General features: G+C 36.9%; 1 protein-coding gene across 1 annotated transcript in view; it reads left to right on the plus strand.

The window, feature by feature from the left end:
• NDFIP1 (Nedd4 family interacting protein 1) overlaps positions 1 to 22,509 on the plus strand; it is a 51,124-nt gene that overhangs the window by 18,879 nt on the left and 9,736 nt on the right. The window contains exons 2-6 of the mRNA XM_057541315.1: positions 12,195 to 12,282; positions 15,659 to 15,789; positions 18,927 to 19,014; positions 19,991 to 20,115; positions 22,047 to 22,113. Coding sequence (XP_057397298.1) covers positions 12,195 to 12,282; positions 15,659 to 15,789; positions 18,927 to 19,014; positions 19,991 to 20,115; positions 22,047 to 22,113 — 499 coding nt within the window. The remainder of the gene's footprint in view (positions 1 to 12,194; positions 12,283 to 15,658; positions 15,790 to 18,926; positions 19,015 to 19,990; positions 20,116 to 22,046; positions 22,114 to 22,509) is intronic.

The raw sequence follows: 22,509 nt of genomic DNA on the forward strand, positions 1-22,509 counted from the left end.
TCAAGATGGCATTCAGATTAGCTGCCATTTCTTCAGGTAGGTTTCCGTTAAAGCTACACCTCCATGCTTGCTTTAGTCAACATGTGCTAATAAGGTATCCATGATATGCCACTCACTGTTAAGTGCTGGGGTGAATACAGCAGTGAACCATGTGAAGTTCCCGGTCTGCAGAGGGCTCACAGTCTACACTGTTAACCCAGCAAGGGCTCGTGTGCCTGTGGCACAAAAAGCCAAACTCTGCCAGAGGGTGTTTGCAGCAAAATAAGGGTTTATTTGAAGGTGCCAAGCAAGGAGAACCGGGCAGCTCATGCTCAAAAGACCCAAACTCTCTGATGGCTTTCAGGCAAGGGTTTTTTTTTTTTTTTTTGGCTGCGTTGGGTCTTTGTTGCTGCACGCGGACTTTCTCTAGTTGCAGAAAGCAGGGGTTACTCTTCGTTGTGATGCGCGGGCTTCTCATTGCGGAGGCTTCTCTTGTTGCGGAGCACGGGCTCTACGTGCACAGGCTTCAGTAGTTGCAACACGTGGGCTCAGTAGTTGTGGCACGCGGGCGCTAGAGCATGCGGACTTCAGTAGTTGTGGCACATGGGCTCAGTAGTTGCGGTGTGCAGGCTCCAGTAGTTGTGGCGTGCGGGCTCAGTAGTTGTGGCTTGTGGCCTCTAGAGCACAGGCTCAGTAGTTGTGGTGCACGAGCTTAGTTGCTCTGCAGCATGTGGGATCTTCCAGGACCAGGGATTGTGTCCCTTGCACTAGCAGGCAGATTCTCAACCACTGTGCCACCAGGGAAGTCCCAGGCAAGGGTTTTTAAAGACAGGTGTTAGGGAAGAGGATTGTAGGATATGTGATCAGCTCCTGGACCTTCTTCTGACTGGTTGGTGCTGAGGTAACAGTGATACTTTTGGAATCTCAACCTTTTCGTTACAACCAGTTTGGGCTCTACTGCCACAAGCTCATAGTCACTGTGCTCCACAGGTGAGGGTCTTAGTTGCTGCTGAACAACTCAAAAGATATGCATCAGATTGTTATCTATATCCCTTCAGGAGGAACTAGGAGTCCTGTGACTCTATTGTCCTAATCATTAAAGGCTTGAGCCTGCTCTTTGGAACTTTCGGGATGGCCTAGGAGACTAAAGCCTTTCTTTCTGCAAACAAGAAACAAAGGACAGGCTTCCCTGGTGGCGCAGTGGTTAAGAATCCGCCTGCCAATGCAGGGGACATAGGTTCGAGCCCTGGTCCGGGAAGATCCCACATGCCGCAGAGCAGCTAAGCCCGTGTGCCACAACTACTGAGCCTGTGCTCAAGGGCCCACGAGCCACAACTACTGAAGCCTGTGTGCCTAGGGCCCATGCTCTGCAACAAGAGAAGCCATCACAATGAGAAGCCCGCGCACCGCAATGAAGAGTAGCCCCCGCTCACCACAACTAGAGAAAGCCCGCGCACAGCAACGAAGACCCAGCACAGCCAAAAATAAATAAATAAATAAATAAAATTAAAAAAAAAAAAAAAAGAAGAAGAAACAAAGGACAAGAAGGGGCTTTTGTACCTGGGAAGGCCCCACAGGGTCCTGCTTGGTTTCATTCCCCCCTTTTCTTTGATAGCCCTCAATCCTGAGAGGAACAGGGGCAGAACCAGAAACGAAATAAAGTTTGGGAGAGAGATTAATCATAAACTGAGCAGGGGAACTCAGTTTTAGGGGGACTCGGTTTCGCGAATCCTCTGCCAGTCTCCTTTTCTCCCCTTCTGGAACTGTTAGTATGATTTACATACAGAAACATGCCCATATTATAAATGTGTATTGTAGTTCAGTGAATTTTCACAAGCTGAACATGCACTTTAACTAGTACCCAGATCAAGCAACAGCATTACCAGTACTCCAGAAGCTCCCTGCATGTGCCCTTCCAGTTGTGCCCCTACCCTGGGTAACCACTCAGCTGGCAGACTAGGTTTGCCTGGTTTTGCTCTTTACATGAGTGTAATCGTACAGTAAATGCTCTTGTGTCTGCTTTCTGTTGCTCAGCATTATGTTTATGAGATTCACCCTTGCTGTTGTGTGTTCATTCATTCACATGGCTGTATAATATTCCATTGTGTGAAGTTATAATTTAGTTACCCATTCTGCTGTTGATGGACTTTTGGATAGTTTCCAATGTTATGAATACTGTTGCTTTGAACATCCTGATATGTCTTTTGGTGAACATGTGTGTTTCTGTCAGGTTATATAACTAGAGTGGAATTGCTGGGTCATAGAGTATGTATGAATTCATCTTTAGTAGATATTGCTAAACAGTTTTCTAAAGTGGTTCTACAAATGTACATTCCCAGTTTGAGAGTTCTGGTTGTTATGTACCCTCAACAACATTTGGTATTTTCTGCTTTTTTATTTTAACTATTATCTGTGGTTTTAATTTGCATTTCTGTGATGACTATTGAAATGCAGCAGTTTTTAAATATGTTTATCAGCCATTTGGCTATCTTCTTTTGTGAAGTGTCTATTCAAGACTTTTGCCCATTTTTCAGTTCGGTGTTTTCCTTTTTGTTATGGCTTTTTAGAAGTTTTTTTTAATATATTCTGGATGTGAGTCCTTTGTCCAGAAAATATGTCTTCTATTCTGGGTTGTCTTTTCATTCTCTCAGTAGGGTCTTCTGAATGAATAAAAAGTTCTTAATTTGAGAAGCACATGTGGGTGAACATCTTCATGTCTTTGTGCACAAAAAAGCTAACGATAAATGAAGAAATTGATAGTTCACTTTTGAAGATCTGTAAGATGGATATTTACTACTTCTGCAGGAACTTGCTGATAAAAATATGCCATCCCTTGTGATGACCCAAACACTAAGCTGACCACAGAGTAGAAAATACTGACATATGAAAAACAAGTAGAGCCCAGAAGAAACCAGTTACTGTACCTAAGAAAGAATTTCCTGTGGCATTTTATTATAATGGTATATAGGAATAGTGCTTCTATCAATAGATTTAATGGAAAAGTTATTTTGTCCATGTTGACAAATGTTGATCTTAATAATTGTACATAAAGCATCATTTAACAAATTTCATCAAATTAACTTTTTAATATCCCAAATTATCAGCCTAAATAATACTATTATGGCTTTAAATAGCAACCAGTCTTCCTAGTAAATTAATGAAAAAATGGAAGTGTTCTTTTAGGAATATTAAGGGGAAATAGTCAAATTGGTGTGATTATGGCATGTAATAGTGCCTGGTAAAATTTCATTGAATGAAATCATTCAAATTTCTGACTATCCATGAGGAAGGCTGTTGTGGGCTATTGCAGAAGAAAAGGCAATGGAGAGAATGGAAAGCATGAATCACAACATATTTACATCTAATTCTACTCCTGTAGGTTATGTATCTACATTAATAGCATTTACTTTTTTTTTGGCTGCACTGGGTCTTAGTTGTGGCATGCAGGATCTAGTTCCCTGACCAGGGATCGAACCCGGGCCCCCTGCATTGGTAGCGAGGAGTGTTAACCACTGGACCACCAGGGAAGTCTCCGCATTTACATTCTAAGTACTCTTTCTGCAGTACAGCTGTTTTTCAGAAAAGTTGTACAAATCAGACTAATTTAAATATATTGCTAGATAGGCATGTAGTTTGATGATAGCCTTGCATTGTACTGATTTAAAAGGGTTGACTTCTTTTGTAATTTTAATATTGCATTATATAATTGTTTTACCAGTCAGGATTTTAGGAGAGACATATATATGTATGTATGCTATATATGTATCCTAAATATATGTATCTTTATATATATGTCTTTATATGTATACATTTACACATACATGTATATGTGTGTATTAGTGTGTATATGTGTGTATAAAATCTTAATGGAGAGTAGAAATGTTCTGCATGCCAAGTCCAAAATCCTTTCAGTTCTGTTGTGAGTTTATAAATAGGAACAGATAATTGTAAAAAATTGTTCTTGAAATTTAAAAGAACCATTGAATAGATGCCAGTTGTAGTCCACATTCTGTTGGGACAATTTTTTTTTTCATAAAGTGTTGCTTAATATATCATTTTAAGTGGTGAATAATTAGGAGTTCATTTTTGCTTTCATGATGATATTTTAGAGCTTTAACGTATCTTAGAAGAGGACAACATGTAGGGTTTTAAAAACACAAACAGTATTTTCCACTCATGGACTAGATTTTATGTAAACTATTTTGAAATGAATCTGGTCTAGCTCCTATTTTCATATTGTTTATTCTGTAAACAAAAGATGAACTGTCCTGTCAAAGGCAAGGGGAACAAGCCAGGTGTTTAGTCTCCAGTTCAACTTGTCTTTGCTAGGACGTTTAATTCCTTCTCCAAGTAGGTTCTGGAGCGCTGAACTAAGAACTGAGTTTTCTTATGGAACCAAAAAGTGGAGAAGAGGTAAGACTCAAGTCATGGATTGGTTAGTACATAGTTGGATGCTACTTCTTAAAAGATATTATGTTCAGGAGCAGAGAGACTTACCTATTTGAAAACCATGTGATTGTTCCTTATTTCCCCAATCTTTATAAAATCATGAAGCATGGCAAGGGGTGGAGGGGCACTTATCATTAACCTGGAAGGCTCTTGGCTGTAGATTTTGCTGAAGCTAGGTGACAGAAAACACTGGGCACCATTTACTTGACAGTGCCTTGGTGAAGCCATCAGTGGTGAAAATACTTGGATGTAAGATTTGGATCCCAGGGGTTGGCAGGTTGATGGCAGTTTTCTGGTGCCACCCAAAAATCTCACAATGCCACTATCATAGCCATAGTTGGCTAGTTTAGTGCCTTCATTGATGAGGAGTTATTTCTCCTAGTGCCTTGGCTTCTTAAGAAAGTTGGAGTTGGTGATGAGTGGCTACTATTTTGCCTTCCTCTTTTCTCTCTGGATGGTATGCCTTCACTTGTTATTTGGACCTCAGGTGAAAAAAAGAAGAAAAGCCATCAAATTGGTGATCATAGTTTGTAGCATTTGCTCTCATTTCTAAGGACTAACATAAATACTGAGTTAGAATATTTTCTCTCCTTCCAAACCAGATTATATTCATCAGTTGTATTTATGTATGTTAACGGTGATAACCACCAACATCTTTAAATAGAAAGCTTTACGAACTGCTGGCCTTTCTGAGGAAATTTACTGTAGTATACTTTTCATCTCTTATTGCCATTGTCTTTTTAAAGCATTATTTTAATTACTTTGCTTTGGTGAATTTTGATTTTTAATTGTGTTTTCATTTTGCTGTTAAGAGGATTTGCATTTATCTTTTCCCTCTGCCATGAGAGCTGCTGTTGGGGATAGTCTAAATCCGGTGGTTGTTTGTTTTTAAAGTTATCTTTAGGTAAACAAAGTAGAAAAAAATCATGATGTTTATTCTCAGCTCTTAAAACAGATTGTTAGTCAAAGTATCTTTTAATTTCTTGATCCTAATATTTTTCTTTTCAGGAAGAGAATATTAAGGAATTTTTTTTAAAGGATTTGTATACCTCCAATTTTTTTTTTTAATTAATTTTATTTATTTATTTATGGCTGTGTTGGGTCCTCGTTTCTGTGTGAGGGCTTTCTCTGGTTGCGGCGAGCGGGGGCCACTCTTCATCGCGGTGCGCGGGCCTCTCACTGTCGCGGCCTCTCTTGTTGCGGAGCACAGGCTCCAGATGCGCAGGCTCAGTAACTGTGGCTCACGGGCCCAGCTGCTCTGTGGCATGTGGGATCTTCCCAGACCAGGGCTCGAACCCGTGTCCCCTGCATTGGCAGGCAGACTCTCAACCACTGCGCCACCAGGGGAGCCCAGGAATTTTTAAAAAATCATGATGAGTTTACAAATCAATGTGTTATTTTTCGTTTTTATTTTTATCCATTCATATATATGTGTTCCGTGTTAAGCTCTGGAGATATTGGTGGGATCAGGACCTATCCCCTCCCATTAAAGGACATAGACATTGATTTAGCAAGGAAATATTGATTTGGAATAGTCAATTTTCAGTGTCATTTTAAATGAAATGTGCATTATATAGATTTGCAGTTTTAGAAAATACTCTTTTTTTGAGATGTAATCCACATACCATAAAATTCATCTTTTTAAAGTGTACAATTCAGTGATTTTTACTGTGTTCACACGGTTTTGCAACCATTGCCACTGTCTAGTTCCAGAACATTTGAATCACTCCCAAAAGAAACATGGTCCTATTAGCAGTCCGTCACTCTCCTTTCTTCCCTTCCCCAGCACCTGGCAACCACCAGTCTACTTTCTGTCTCTCTTGGATTTGCCTTTTCTGGAGACATTATATAAATGGAATCATACAATATGTGGCGTTTTGTGACTGGCTCCTTTGCTTAGCATAGTAATGTTTTCCAGGTTGACACAGGTTTTAGCACGTATCAGTACTTTACCGCCTTTTTTTTTTTTTTTTTTTGGTTAGGTTAATTTATTCCTATCCATCCTTTTGTATGGATATATCATATTTTGTTTATCCATTCATCATTTGATGAAGCATTTGACTATTATAAATAATGCTGCTATGAACATTCATATATAAGTTTTTCTGTGAAAATATGTTTTCAGTTCTCTTGAGTATATGTTGAGGAGTGGAATTGCTGGATCCTTTTATAACTCTGTGTTTAACTTTTTTTTGAGAAACAGCCAAACTGTTTTCCGCAGTGGCTGTACTACTTGACATTCCTACCAGCAGTATATGAGGGTTCTAATTGCTCCATATATTCAACACTTGATTTTTTTCCTTTTTTCCTTTTTTTATGGCCATATTCATCCGTGTGACGAGGTAGCTTGTGGTTTTGATTCGCATTTCTTGATGACTAATGATGTTGAGCATCTCATGTATACTGGCCATTTGTATATCTTCTTTGGCGAAATGTCTATTAAAATTAGATTGTCTTTTTAGTGTTGAATTTCTCTTTGTCAAAATTACCTTATATAAATGTCATCCCCTAATTAATTGTAATTTAGCAGAGACCTATTCTTTTTTTTTTTTTTTTAATTTATTTCTGGTTGTGCCGGGTCTTAGTTGAGGTAGGCGGGCTCCTTAGTTGCAGCTCACCAGCTCCTTTAGTTGCGGCACACGTGCTCCTTAGTTGTGACATGCGAACTCTTAGTTGTGGCATGCATGTGGGATCTAGTTCCCTGACCAGGGATCGAACCCAGGCCCCCTGCATTGGGATGTGGATTCTTAAGCGCTGCGCCACCAGGGAAGTCCCAGGAGAACTATTCTTGAATGTAAAGAATTTGGTGGTGGTAGAATATTTTATAGTCAGTATACTATATACAATTAAAAATATACAAACTGGTGGTTGCCAGAGGGAAGGTGGGTTGGGGGCCAGGTGAAATAGGTGAAGGGGGATTAAGGGGTACAGAGTTCCAGTTTTAAAATATAATAAAAAGTCACGGGGTTGTAATGTATAGCATAGGGAAAACAGTAAGTAGTGCTGTAACAACTTTGTATGGTGACGGATGGTAACTAGATATGGTGATGATCATTTTGAAGTGTATATGAATATCGAATTACTATAATGTATATCTGAAAGTAATATGATATGATATTGAATGTCAATTATACTTCAATTACAAAAAAACTATAGTCTATATACAATAGAAAATTTATAGTCCTCACAAACTTCGGCTGTTTCTGAACAACACAGTAAAATAGCATACTCAGTTGTTTACCTAAAGAAATGTGCTTGTTTACTTTCTGGTAATTATACTGTCTCATTTGGTGGCATTTAAAGAGTACACAGAAATAGTGGGTTGGTAATGAGAGGTTTAAAAATTGCATTTTAAGTAAAAGTTTTAGAAATTAACTCTAAAATTAGAAGTGGTAAATAGCATTTAAAGCTAAAGTTTAGGCTTTTCTGAGACTGTTACTAACTTAAAGAAGGGATTTAAAACTTACCAGAATTTTCTTGCCATTTAAATAGGACTCACCCAAGAAAAAAATGAGTGGTGAAAATACTTGTAACTTTATGGACTTACTGGATAAGTTCAGCATTATTTTCCACATATTTGTTGTGTTTGTGTGAATTATGAGGCATATTTTGATACCTCTCCTCGTGGATTTATGAGTTTTTGGTTTTTCTCTTTGTTGTTTAGTAGGTTTTTTTGTTGTTCTCCCATTTTTAGTAAATAGAATCCAAGAATGACTTTTACGTAAGTGCCTTTAGGTACTGCCATCCTGTACAGTTGTAAATGTTGACCCTTACTTAGGCTTAATCCTAGCCCTTGCTCTTCTATTGCTTAAAAACAGCTTATTTCTCAATTGAAGAACATCTTTAAAACTACTTATGGGAGGGCAGTGAGGAAGCCTTCTTACTGGGGTGGGAGCTCAAATAAGAATTTAAACCTGTAGGGTTTACGTGTCTTTAAACTTGTTAATTCAAGTTTGTTTCTATTAGAACTAGAGCTATGTATGATTTCTATACGGGAGATTCTGTTGTCCAACTAAAACACCATATACTTATTTCTAATAGCAACAGTATGGATAGGATACAGAGGAAGAAGAAACATCCTTTATTTTAGATGTGCTGTATTTCACAGGCTAAATCTAGAGGACAAAGCATTTTAGCACCTATTTGTAGGTAATTTTTTTTTTTTTCAACCTGAGGGCGATCAAGGCTAAGAAGTACCATAGGAGATTGTGACATATATATAAAATGGGAATGTAGAAGAGTTTTAGGGTTCTTCTGGGGAGCCATAACAGAGTCTGCTCAGAGTATAAGCAGGAACGCAGGTAATCAGGAAAGTGGGAGTAAGGGCACTGTCCGGGGAGTGGCAAAGAGAAAGACCATCTGAATTTTCACATGATTGAATTATTCCTTTGTCAGCAGTGGAGACATAGTTTTGTCTTAAACTCAGTATTTTATATGGCATGTATAGGTAATTGTATAATTCTGTTTGGAAAAACCACAGTTTAAATCTTATTTGGAGATAAGTAAAATTGATGAGAATTGTTAAAAAAAAATTATGTGACGAGAAGAATCCAGAGCCGCAAAGGTATTTATTATCTGTCACAATTACACAATCAAAGGACCATCCCCCACAGTAGGGAGAGAGCAGAAAGTCCCACCACTTTTCAGACATGTCTCTCAGTATCCCCTACAACCAGGAATCTGTAAAAGGTAGGTTGCACTCAGGCTCCCACTGACCCAGTTGCTAGAAGAGACTGGGCATCTTTCCAACGCCAGCCCCAAATTGACAGTGACACTTATTCTCTTAGCCTTGGGAGAGCCTGAGGATCCCTGAACCCCAGGGATATGGCAGGGAGGGCCACACAGGAAAGGTTCCTAAGGACAGAAAAGGAGAACCTTAAAAATACATTTTGGGGGACTTCCCTGGTGGTCCATTGGGTAGGACTCCGCGGTCCCAATGCAGGGGGCCCGGGTTTGATCCCTGGTCAGGGAACTAGGTCCCGCATGCATGCTGCAACTAAAAGATCCTGCATGCCACAACTGAGACCTGGTGCAGCCTAAGTAAATTTAAAAAATAAAGAAATATTTTAAAAAATACATTTTGGAACCAAGTAACCAATTCCATAGCCTTATAGGTAAGGCCCACTCTAGTTCTAGTCCTCCCACCTTTCCCCTCCCCCCTGCCCCTGTTAGTGAGTGCCTGGCTTATTTGGCTGGCAGAGCCAAATTAATGGCAATAGAGGCCCCCAAAGTGTAAAAAGATGTATAGTTAGGGCTTCTGTTGTATAACAAGTTATTATTCAGACAGACGGTGGTCACTAAATACTTCTTGAAGGTGATTGCCTCTTTCCCTCCCACATCGTAGTGTTTCATTTTAAACACCTTTCTTGGTGGAGCCTAAATTTATCACCAGCATTATAGAAAACACCAGAGTTGGGAACCCTGTACAGTGAGGTCCTGGGATCATCCCAGTATGTGGAGCCTCCATAATCATAGTGGGTGTTTTTTCTTGGTTATGTTTTTTCATATGATTCTGAAGTGGTGAATTTTAATGGAGTAAAAATTTTCATCTGGAAATGTTTCTTTTTTCCTCATCAAAGAGAAAACGGGGGTTTCTGAGCCAATTGGCATTTCTTTGCTCTGTTATCTGTTACCCTGGTGTGGAATGATCAAATTTCACATTTCCAGGTTGCTAGGAGACAGGCAACCTATCTTGTAGATACAGGCATTAAAACTCCTTTATGCTTTATTTCTTAGAATTCTCATGCTTTCTTTCTAAAACCTAAATTATGCAGAGGTAACATGATTATTTGACCAAGCTCAGGAAATAAAAGAATTATCAAATCAAAAATATCAAGCTGGAAAAAAAAATATCAAGCTGGGTTTAAATAAAGAACATGACTGGCTACAGTAAGTTAAGGCAACATTCTTGAAAATAAGTCTGTATTTGCCTCTGCTTTTGCTGCTGACTCTTTTTGCTGCTTTTTGCAACTTTTTTTTTTGCTGCTTTTTTGTACTTTTTGCAGCACACAAGAGTGGTTAGATAGGAGTAGGCTGAGAGTACCCTGTCTAGAGAGCTACAGATGATGTTAAAAGTATTCCAAGTGAACATGGTCCCAGGAACTCTATTTAAATAATTTACTGATTTGGTCTCCCAGGAACATTTGGATTTACTGAAGCTATTTTGTCCTTTCCTTTCTTTTGAAAGGAAAATTCATCTTATGTTACAATGTAATTATTTTGGGAATGCCTTAGATTTAACATTAGATAACTAGGGTTCAAAAAAATGTGCCCAGATGGTAGATGTTGATGAAAATTTGGGAGAAGAATTCATTTGAAGTTGAATGCTTTGCAGTATTAATCAGAAGGGTTTGTTGGCTTCCGATTTTGAATAGCATAGAGATTGGAGGCTGAGATATTACTTTAATATCTACTTCATGTTAGGACAGGTCAGGCTTTCTATTCTTCTGTTTCAAGATAGAGTTCTTTGCAGCAGTTGGTTTAGAGGGGTTTGTATTTTACAACTGGCTCAGTTGGCTCTATATATCTTGATGGTACACAGCTGGGACCCAGACCCCCAAGTCAGTTACACTGATAAATAACTCTGTTAGTACTTTACAGATTGATTTCCATTCTCAGCCACTTCATCTTTTTTTTTAACATTTTTAATTTTTTCTTTAAAATTCCTTTGTAAAATATAGACACAGAAAGCTGCATAAATCATATATATTTATATAACATTTACTAAACATTAATGGAGTTGACATTCACAAAACCAACACCCAGATCAGGTAGCAATACTTCCATCACCTCTGAAGCATATTCCCATCTGCCCACCAATCGACTGACTCTTAGCCAGTTCATCTTTTAAATGAGCTGTAGTCTGTCGTGACAGTGGAAAAATTAAATCACATGTCTTTGTTTATGAAGATGAGTTGCATAAACTATCTAGACTGGCAATGGCAGGAGGACACTTTCAATGTCAGTTATCTAAAGTAACTGGAGCTGTAGATTTGACTAGTGAGAAAGTTACTGAGATACGGACGAGGAAGATGTATTGACAGAGGTTATATATAGAATTAGGTGAAATTTTATGTTTTTGTAAATATCTCAATTATTTAAGATATAATTTCTATGCACAAACTGGATATAATGGTAAACTTTGGTTTTACTGTGATTTGTCTTTGCCTTAACAGATTGTTATTATTAGATTATTTTTCTAACGGAAAAAATTAAGTGATAAATGTTCATTACAAGAAATTAGAACATACATATACACAAGGAAAAAATCCCCTCTAAGTGCATCTCCTGAGATAACCAGTGTAAACTGTAGGTGTCTATCTTTATAGACCTGCTTTCCATCACATATCTGTCTTTCAAAACCAAATTATATGATTCATATGGTTTGGTAAACTTAGCTTTTTTCATGTAACAGTACAGCACGAATATCTGTTCAAGTCATCGAATTTTCTTCATTTTCATTTTTGTGGTTACTTAGTAATCCTTTGTGAGATGAACTGTAGTTTATTTAATAAGTCCCCAATGATTGGTATTTCGGTTGTTTCTGATTTTTGCTGCAGTAGCATTTATGGCACCTTTTTTGCCTCTGTCTGATTACTTCCTTAGGATAAACTCCTGGGAGTAGAATACTTCGTAAAGGATTTGCTCATTTTAAGGCTTTTGAAACACATTGCAAAATAGCTTTCCAGAAAGGCTATTCCAGTTTTCAGGTTGTCCTCTGTCTAATTGGCTTTATGATGGCATTAAAACGTGAAATTTTTATTTAGTTGCAGAATGAAGAAGAGCCTGGAGAGCCGGAACAAGCTGCAGGGGACGCTCCTCCACCTTATAGCAGCATCTCTGCAGAGAGTGCAGGTAGGTAACAGGGTGAGGTGACTGCTGAGCTCTTGAAATGCATTAGCCAGAGGCTTTTGTCTGCTATGTATTTGTTGGTGTTTGTGTTTGCTTCAGCTTTCCTTAAGAAGTCTTTGACATTATTTTTAGTTTGTAGTCTGAGGTGAAAAAAAGTCACTGTTCTGAAAAACAGATAAAACCCCATTCCAATGTGGCTTTTTTATGGAACTCAGTTTCATTCCAACAGACTCTTAACATAAAGGAGGTAGAATTCAGGAACCAGGTGATCACCTGTTTTTTCTGTTGCTGTTCTTTTTGTAGTTTCCTCATTAGTTGTTTTGCTCTTTGATTCTAGTACCTATGACCTGGAATATAGTATGTTAGATATCTTTTATGCTAATAAATTCTTAGTAAAAAAACTAGAAGTCTCCCAACTCTTTCATTTTCATAGTTTTCTATATTTTCTCATAGTTTAAACCATCCTTAATTAACCTTTCATTTTCCCATCTTATGCCAGATTATCTTTATAATTTGCACACGCATGTTTAGAAGGAATGGGGGAGAAGAAAGAAAATTGCAGTAGTTCAGGACTTTTGGTAATTAGATCTTTGTGATAACCAGTTCTGCTTTAATTACTGAAAATTGACCAGTTTTGATGGAACCTCTTCCATATTCTCTGAAACAGAACTGTGGCATAGTGGCAAGTACATGACCGATGGTTAGAAATAAGAGTGGTGCACACATGTTGGTAGGGGAAAAAAGGCACAAGTCACTATTTTGTATACTCACTTTACCTGTTTTAATTTGTGGTGTATAAATTTGGACAGTCTAACAAATATTGGATTTTTGTTTGTTTTTAATGTACTAAATAAAATGGAAAAGATTGTCATTAATCTTTTCATGGAAACTTAAAATTATGTGAGGTGTCTATATTGATGGATCCCATTTTTTAAAAATCCGTTGAAATAGGGAAATAAAAATGTTCTTGATTTCCCTCAACTTAAGGTGTAGTAAGGGGAGTTTCCTGGTGGCCTAGTAGTTAGGATTCCGGGCTTTCATTGTCGTGGCCTGGGCTCATTCCCTGGTCCGGGAACTAAGATCACGCAAGCTGCGCGGCACAGCCAAAAAAAAAAAAAAAAAAAAAAAGTTTTCCGTAAGGTAGTAGGTATCAGTTTTGTTCATGTATTCAGAATTACTGTGGCTATGGGCGAATTCAGATTGTACCCTTCAATTTGTAAATTAACTTTTAAAAGTAAAAAGAAATTTTTAAGGAAATTATATATACAATGTTTTATAATATATACACATACATGCATGTATATATGTATGTGTGTGTAATGTATGTAAAATAGTTATTTTGACATAGAGAAAAACAAGTTTCTTGAATTGGATTAGGTGGCAGCTTTAGTTTCAATAACACATTTTCCTAATTTTCTTCTAAAACCTTTGATATTTTATTTTTCCCATTTAGATAGATAGGCGTTCTGTCTGGAATTGTTCCTTCTGTGTAGTGTGAGGTAGTGGTCAAGGTTGTTCTTCCATATGGATATCCATTTGGTCCCACACCATTTATTGAAAAGACCATTCTTCTTCCACTGCTGTAATGTCACCTTTGTCATAAATCAAGTGACTGTGTGTGTGTGTGTGTATGTATCTGTTTTCTGGACTAAATATTCTGTCCTTAGGTCTATTTATTCATCTTTGTGCCTGTGCTTAACTGTCTTAATTCCAGAACTTTATAATCTTGATATCTGGTAATTAGGTCCTTTAGCCTTTGTGTTCTTCAAGATTTCCTTGATACTTCTTGGCTTTTTGTATTTTCATTTACATTTTAGAATCAGCTTGCCAATTTCCATAAAATGGGATGAAACAAACAAAAATTCTGCTGGAAGTTTAGTTGGGATGGCATTGAATCTGTGTATCAATTTGAAGATAATTAACATCTTTATAATGTTGCATCTTCCAGTCTATGTTAAATCCCTCCCTTTTTATTAAGCTCTTCTTTAATTTCTCTCAATAATATTTGGTGAGTTTCAATATAGAGATAATTAGATTTATTCCTAGGTATTTGGTGTATTTTGGTGCTGTTATAAATGGTCCGTGTATAATTTTATTTTCTGTTTGTTGCTGGCATATGAAAATATAGTTGATGGTTTATATTAACTATATGTTCAGAGACTTTCCTAAATTCATATATTAATTCTAATAGTTTGTAGATACTCTTGGATTTTCTACATATGTAATTATGTCATCCATGATTAAGGATAGATTTCTTCTTTTCCAATCCTTATGTCTTACATTTTCTTTTCTTTCCATATTGTATCAACTAGTAGTACCTCTAAGATAATGTTTGATTAGAAGTGGTAATGGTGGGCCATTTTTGTCTGATTCTCTAATCTTAGGGGAGAAAGCTTTTAATAATTTACCATTAATTATGATATTCACTCTAGATTTTTCATAAAGTTTTGTGAGAAGATTAAGGAATCATAGTTTTCTTTTACAGTATTCCTAATTTGCTAAGTTTTTTTGTTATTAATAGGTATGTTATCAATGCTTTTTCTGCCCATGTGAAGACAGTAGAATTTTTCTCCTTTTTTTCTGTTAATGAGGTGAATACTATTTATTGATAATTTCAGTAATATACTACAGTAAAATTGGAAGTTAATTATAATTAACCAAAGAGAAAAAAGAAAAGAAAAATGTTAATCTTGATGAAGTATAGGAATTTTTTCAAAATTCTTAAGTGTTCTCAAAAATTGTGTAGAAATTTAATCCATTTGTAAATAGATCTTTTCTAATAATACATATTGAATCTTTTATAATAGAAGTCAGTGAGAATGAAGATGCAGTATTAAAAAGAGGGAATGCAAGATTTCACACAAATAAATAATGGTTCTGTAACTGAACCTGTAATTACCTTAGGCATGTCACAGAAAACAATACATGGCAAAAATAATGTGAAAGAATCAAAAGAGCCAAAATCTGTGAGAAATGACTTTTAACTTTTTTTCAAGTTTATTTTCATGTTTATAAATGGGAGGACACCATGGTACAGATTTCCAAACACACAGGTGAATTCTTTTTGGCTTAAATTTTACCTTATGCCATTATTAATATTACATGCCTTTTGTGAACACACCACATAAACAGCCAAAAAAAAGTGTTCAAAAGCACTTGGGAGGGCAAAGTGAATGTGGAATTTAAATAATTGAAAAGTGGATATATTTAAAAATCATTCCCAGTCTTAATGTTCATCTTTAAACACCTTTTGATTCAATTATTCTATACGTACTGTTAGAGGAATGGCTGGTTTTTGTTTGCCAGAGTTAGCGGAAATCCTCTTTTTCCTCATTTCAACTAATCTTCAGATTATTGTGACTTCCTTTTTATTCTGCAGCATATTTTGACTACAAAGATGAGTCTGGGTTTCCAAAGCCCCCATCTTACAATGTGGCTACCACACTGCCCAGTTACGATGAAGCTGAGAGAACCAAAGCTGAAGCTACTATCCCTTTGGTTCCTGGAAGAGTAAGTCCAACTTACCATGTTACTTGGTGCTGGTTTATGGGAATTAAGTTCTTTGCATTATCCACTTTGTGATATTACTTATGATTAAATTGATTAGTAAAAGTACAGCTACTGTTTAAAAGCAGATACATTTTCTTTTGGGATAATAAACTTATCTTTTCCTGAAAACCATGAGGTGAAAGATACAAATGAGCAGAAAAATCACTAGTCAAACCAGCTCATTTTCCCTATATCTCTGCTACTACCATCACTTTCTCAAGTCTCCTGGCATGGCTGAAACATCTTGGAGCAGGAGCTGATTTAGGAAGTACACCAACTTTGCCTTGATTCTGCACACTTAATATTTTGGTGTTAGGTAGATAGCTGCTAGGGAGTCTATGGAGAGAATAAATAAGTGGAACTTCATAGAATTAAACTCAGAAGGGCTCTAACAATCATCTAGATGAACCCCATGCCACCAGCAGTCCAGATCATGCCATCTGTGGAGGCACAGGGAATTCAGATCCCATCTGGCCTGATGTTAATTCATGGGAGTGGGGGTGGGGTGTGATGAAAGCCAGTGGAGAATTTTGGACACTCTTGGTTCATGATGTCAGACCTGTAAGTGATACAGTTGTGTTTTCATAAATATTCATCCAGGTTGAAGCTGATGCAGGTGGGGCCCTGGGTGAGATATTGAGAGAAAGGAGAGCAGGATCCAGTCCCCAGAAATGTGGGGCAATCAGGGCTCCAGACCCTAGGCCTGGCAGGAAACTAGAGTAAAAGATAAGAACAAGAACAGAAGTTCGGTCTGGGCGGTGCAATGACACAAGCCCCAGAAGTTCAGGCCTTAGGATAGTAGACTGTTTGCAGATCACATTTACTATGAGAGGTGAAACTCCTAAAACCACTGCTTGGCAGAAGTAATAGTTTATAAGCCTAGTCTAGGCTGATTCTACCTGGCGAAATGCATTCACTTCTTGTAGGTGCTAGGGAGAAACTAAGAACCCTCATGCAGCTCACTGTCTAAAGACAAAGCAGTCTTAATATAGTTACCATGTATTGGAAGCAAACAACATGGTTGGTACTGTGCTTGATGCTTACATATATTTTGTATGTTGTTTCCAGTCTTCACAATAACTTTGCAAGGTAGAGATTATATTATCCCTATTTTGCAAATGCAAAAATTGAGGCCCAGAGAGATTAAATAATTTGCCTAAAGTCATATAGCTAATAAGTAGCATAGGTGAGTCAAACCCAGATATTCTAGACTCCAAAGTCCTTGTATGTACTCTCTAGACCTCTTGGATTATGGTAACTGTCCCATGAAATAGACCAGGAGATTAGCTCTGATGAACCACAGAACTCTTTAGAATACTTTTATTTGACAAGTGTACACATTTAAGAACTTCTTAAGGGGTTCTTTTATTCAGCCAACATGTATCGAACACTTTTTTATGTTAATGTGCTATGTATTTTGCAGTGGATAGGTGGAAGGCTTTGTATAAAGCAATGCTCCTGCCATACAAGAGCTTAAAATCCAGCTGGGGAAAAGGCCCACGAAGACCTATATCTAAGGAACAGCACAAGAGCAGTGAGCGTTAAGAACTGTGACTTTAACTTTGTGATCATGGGGAAGATGGGATTTGAAGTGGGCCCCGAGTTTTGATGGATAAGAACATTCCAGAAGGAAAAGCTCAGAAAGCAGATGTGAGTCAGCCAGGTGCAAGGCAGGTTCTGTGGTTGTAGTAATTGGTTTTGCTTGAGCAAAGAGTTTGTGACCAGAACTGTAGGCTGTAGAATCTTCTGAATGCTAGGCTGAGGCATTTAGACTTACATGTAGGTCACACAGAATCTTTCAGAGTTTTTAAGCATGAGTATGATAAGACAAGTATGGTGTTTTAGAAACATTAACCTGGCAACAGTTTGTAGGAGGAATCCTGGTAGTAGAGATACCAAGGACAGAAAGAACAGCTAGAAGGCATTTGTAATATTATTAGGCATTACTTCCATGTATTTTTGTAGTACATCTTTGAGTAGTTATGCAAAAAACAGAATTACTTTCTATTTGGCAAAGCCTATTTATCCTACTAGTATGAATTCATAATACTAGCTATTTCGTATTTTAAAAAATATAAAACAAACACATTCTTATATAAATTTCAAACAACAGAGGAAAGGTGTTAAATTAGATGGAAGCTGCCACTGCCACTTCTTCTTTAGTTCCTATTCCCCAGGGGAACCAGCTGACAGCTTGTTATGAATTTCCCAGTCCCTTTTCTGTGTAGGGCAAGTTTTGGTTCTCCCTAAAGTTTTATTTATTTATTTTTTTCATTTGAGGAACCCTCATTGTACTGTGTACAAGTCTACCACTTTTACTTTTAAGCATATATTCGTTTATTTTTCAATATCTCAACACATACCTACAATTAGTTGAAAAGGTAAGCTGCATATGTTGGTGTCATTGTTGGTCAAGATCATCTTCCTTCTAGACTTGCAACACTATGTTTGCAGGTTGGGATGGAAAGGATCCTATCTGCCGACAAGACTGGAAGTGAGTTTGTTTCAGACCTGTGTACCCATATAAACAAATGGTTATGGAGCAGTGGGCAGCGCTGTTAGACTCTTCACGTACAATTACACTACCTTCTTCCACCCCTCCACCCCACCCCACCCCAAGTCAGCCTCATAAAGCACTTGAGCTAGTCAGTGGTATCTTCTTGATAGGCCCAGGATTACTAATATTCTGGGCTAAACAGGCCCTGGATTACTAATATTCTAGAATTTAAGCCAAATGTGTAAGAAAATTTTCTTTTCTTTATGTATATATTTCTTTTCTTTATATTTATATATATATATATAAAAGGAAGAGTGAATAGTTCTTTGTGAACTTCATAATTTTTGAAGTGTATTGTTAAAGAACTTGGGTTATAAAGTGAAAAATTCCTTTCACTGAGAAAAAATTATATCTTTTACTTATATAAGACAAATGAAAATTTTAACATATACTTAAAGCCTTAATGCTCCTAGTTTTGAATTGAGCCAAAGCAGTATATTTTCTCACTGGAACTCACTTTTGTCCCTTTCTCTGTTTTTCTTGATGTTTTCCCTTTGCCTTGAAATAATTTATTGTGAATTTACCTTTTCTTTTCATTTAGGATGAGGATTTTGTGGGTCGGGATGATTTTGATGATCCTGACCAGATGAGGATAGGAAACGATGGGATTTTCATGTTAACTTTTTTCAGTAAGTATATACACACAGCAGAGCCACTTCCCACAAACCAGAGTGCTTTAGATTATGAGTGGATATGACTGAATTAAAAGAACTAGTTGAGCTAATACATTATATTTATTACATATATTTAATACATTATATTTATTTTAATACATTTTATTTAATGTATTACATTATATTTATTTGACGCCTTTTACTGAGATGTTCAGAGCTTAGTACACTTTTATCTTAATATCCTTTCTCTTTGTCTTCTATTTCTGTGAATACCTATGCAAAATATAATTAAAGCAGTTTTTGGGGATGCTTCATTTTTACATGATCTAAGCTTCATTTTTGCAGTCTTCAAGGCCCCTTAGCATTCCTCCTACTCATTCCTGACCGTGGAATAGGAATTAAATGGCTTTGATGAATTTTGTTTTGCAAGCTTCTATTTTCTAATACATCAAAGTCAACCCCATTTTTCCCCCTTGATGTTATTTTGCATTTAGGTTTCCATATGCCTGACTTGGAAGTGAGCAACAATTTCTTTAATTTGCTATATTAAAAAGATGTGAAGCAAATGAAGTGCTTTTAGAGGTGACGTGTTACATAAGCTGTCAAAATTCATAGAAGCAGGAGATCAATGACTTGAATCAGATTATTTGGGGACACTAATTTAATGTTCAAATAATGTTTATTTACTCAGGTGTAACACATACAGTAAAGGGCACAAGTCATAAGTATACAGTGTGGTGATATTAAGGCATTTTTGAAAGCGTATAGCAGTAGATGTAATAATATAACACCTGATATTCAGAGACTGTGTTTTCTTGTTTGCTTCTGGGAGGAAGACAGAGGATGGATGTTTTGGGGAAGTGGGATAAGGGTTTGGGAGGGTGGGCTAAGCCATTTAAGCAGAAGCAAGTACAGAGGGCACCCTTAGGGCACTCTTGCTCCTTGGGTAACAGGACATGTCTGACCTCTTTTTTTCTCTTGGCTTTTACAGTGGCATTCCTCTTTAACTGGATTGGGTTTTTCCTATCTTTTTGCCTGACCACTTCAGCTGCAGGAAGGTATGGGGCCATTTCAGGATTTGGTCTCTCTCTAATTAAGTGGATCCTGATTGTCAGGGTAAGTTGTGCATCAGTAATGATAGTCTGTAGAGAAGCAATAAGTAGAATAATTTTGAATATTTGATTTTTTTTTCATCTGCTTTTTGGAATCATTTAAAAATGATTTTTGGTTTGTCTTTGTTCTGGTTTCATGAAATTGAACCTAGATCAGTTGCAGTTGGTTCATGCACCCAAGTTTTTTAGTCAAGTCTAGTGAACATTGGTGGTCCAAGGGCATCTATCCTTGTTCACCGGCTGCTTTCTCTGTTTTTAATATTTGTAATGTGATAATACATGTATTTGTTCTGAAATTAGTTGTTTTTATAATAAAAGAAAGACTGTCACCTCTCTGGTATCTCATCAAAAGCAGACATTCCTCTCATTAATGCTACTGAAGCTTTAGTCTTTCTTCTCTCCTTCCCTCTCTTCTTTTCTCCCTCCTTCCTCCCTCCCATCCTTCCTCCCTTCCAGGATTGGTTATCAGTAGCATCATTTGTTATGCCAAAATGTTTGGAGAGCCAAAACTGTTTAATTGTTTAACAAGCACTACTCCATTAGGGGCCATTATCTCTAAGGTAAATTAGAGAGAGATCTTCAGTGATGTAGGAGTTACCAGTTAGTTAGAATTGCATGAAGTAATTTAAAGTTGTAAAAGATCTAGTCTCTTAAAGTGTCCTCTGATTTCAGAGAGGTTTACTGCCATTGTTAACTTTATATATAAAACCAATGTGTTTATCATAAATTGACATTAACTAATTAATGGGTGTTGACTGAGCATTGGAGTTTTTCAAAGTTATTTATTCTAAAGGAATTGTTAACATTTTTAGAATTCCAGGTTCCTTTGAGAACCTGATAAAAGTTACAGGCTTTTCTCCTAGATGGCTAATGTATACTCACCTAAGACATGGACTTTAAGTTAAGAACTCAAGCCCTAAAGAGGTTTTTCATTCCTTGTCTATAAACGTTGTTATGTTATTAAGAAATAAAATACTGTATTTAATGCTCAAACTGTGCTGAAGTCCACAGTGTGTTAAAGCCTCCAATAGAAAACAAGATCAAATTAGTTATCAGCCTTTTTATTTTTACTAAATTTTTAACTGAATTGAATGAATCAGCTTGTATTAGTTAGGATGGCTTTTTGAGTAACAGAAAACCTAGCTCAAAATGGCTTAGAAAACAATGGGGAAACTTTATTTCCAGTGAAAATAAGTCCTGACACGGAGGTTAGTTAAATGTTTCACTGACATCATCGAGGACAGCTGACTGTCTGCTCAACATGTTGGTATAGCTGCTCCACCCTCAGGGTTAAGATGGCCAAGGCAGTTTCAGACATCACATCAGAAACACAACAGTGTTCAGCAGAAGAAAGGGAACTATTTCTTCTCCTCCTTTTCTTTTTAAGAGCTAGGAAACCTTCTCAGCAGCCCTCAGTTCCCATTGGCCAGAATAACACTATGTGCTAGTCCCTGGCAAAGGAATGTGATTATCATGATGTACATGATAAAAGTTTCCAAGGTCAAGACATGGCTGGAGGCATAGGAACAAAATCAGGGGTCATTAGAAAAGATAGTTGGGTTTGGCACTGGGTAAGCAAAATGAAAGTTATCATCAAGACATATTTCTACAACGGAAAATAACGTGGGCAAAAAAAAAAATTTTTTTTTAAAAAACAAGCAGGTTTGGGCACTTTCAAAACAAGGCATATGTAAAGCCGAAAGCTATCATATTTCAAGATTGCTTTTCCATGAAAGAAAATATATTTGCGTATATCGTAATCATTGCAAATCTGTACTATGTAAAATATTTTCACTAACTTTTTAGAAATTTTTGTAAGAGCTAAATGAATAACATTAGTATACAAGATAAAATCTTGTGTTTTGTAAACTCTTAAGCTAAAATGTGAAATTATATCTGCTGAGGTGCTCTGAAGTATTTTGCTTTATTTTTCAGTTTTCCACTTACTTCCCTGGATATTTTGATGGTCAGTACTGGCTCTGGTGGGTGTTCCTGGTTTTAGGTAAGTGCTCTTGACAAAGACAAAGGAGAGGAAAGATTATGTTAAATTTTAGAAGTAAAATTACTTTTAGTAAACCCTCATCTCACTTACTATACAGTAATATATTAGCAATAATAAGTATAATTTTTAAAATATTTCAAAGATTAAGCTCGTCACCATCAGAGTAACATACATGTTCATAGAACGTCTCTTAGTGGTGATAAATTTCTCCTAACCCGTCCATATACACTTCTCACATTTCCTATGTGGCCAGAGGGGTACACTGATAAGATGACTTTATAGTCCATAGATCTGTTTTCCCCTTGTGAGTTATTGCCGCAAAGCGTTCACAAGCTCAACCCCAAATTGCTTATAGGTATATTGTAACCAGCTGAACTCCTCATGAGTGTATGTGGC

The sequence above is a fragment of the Balaenoptera acutorostrata genome, chromosome 2 (genome assembly GCF_949987535.1).
Source record: "Balaenoptera acutorostrata chromosome 2, mBalAcu1.1, whole genome shotgun sequence".
NCBI lineage: Eukaryota > Metazoa > Chordata > Mammalia > Artiodactyla > Balaenopteridae > Balaenoptera > Balaenoptera acutorostrata.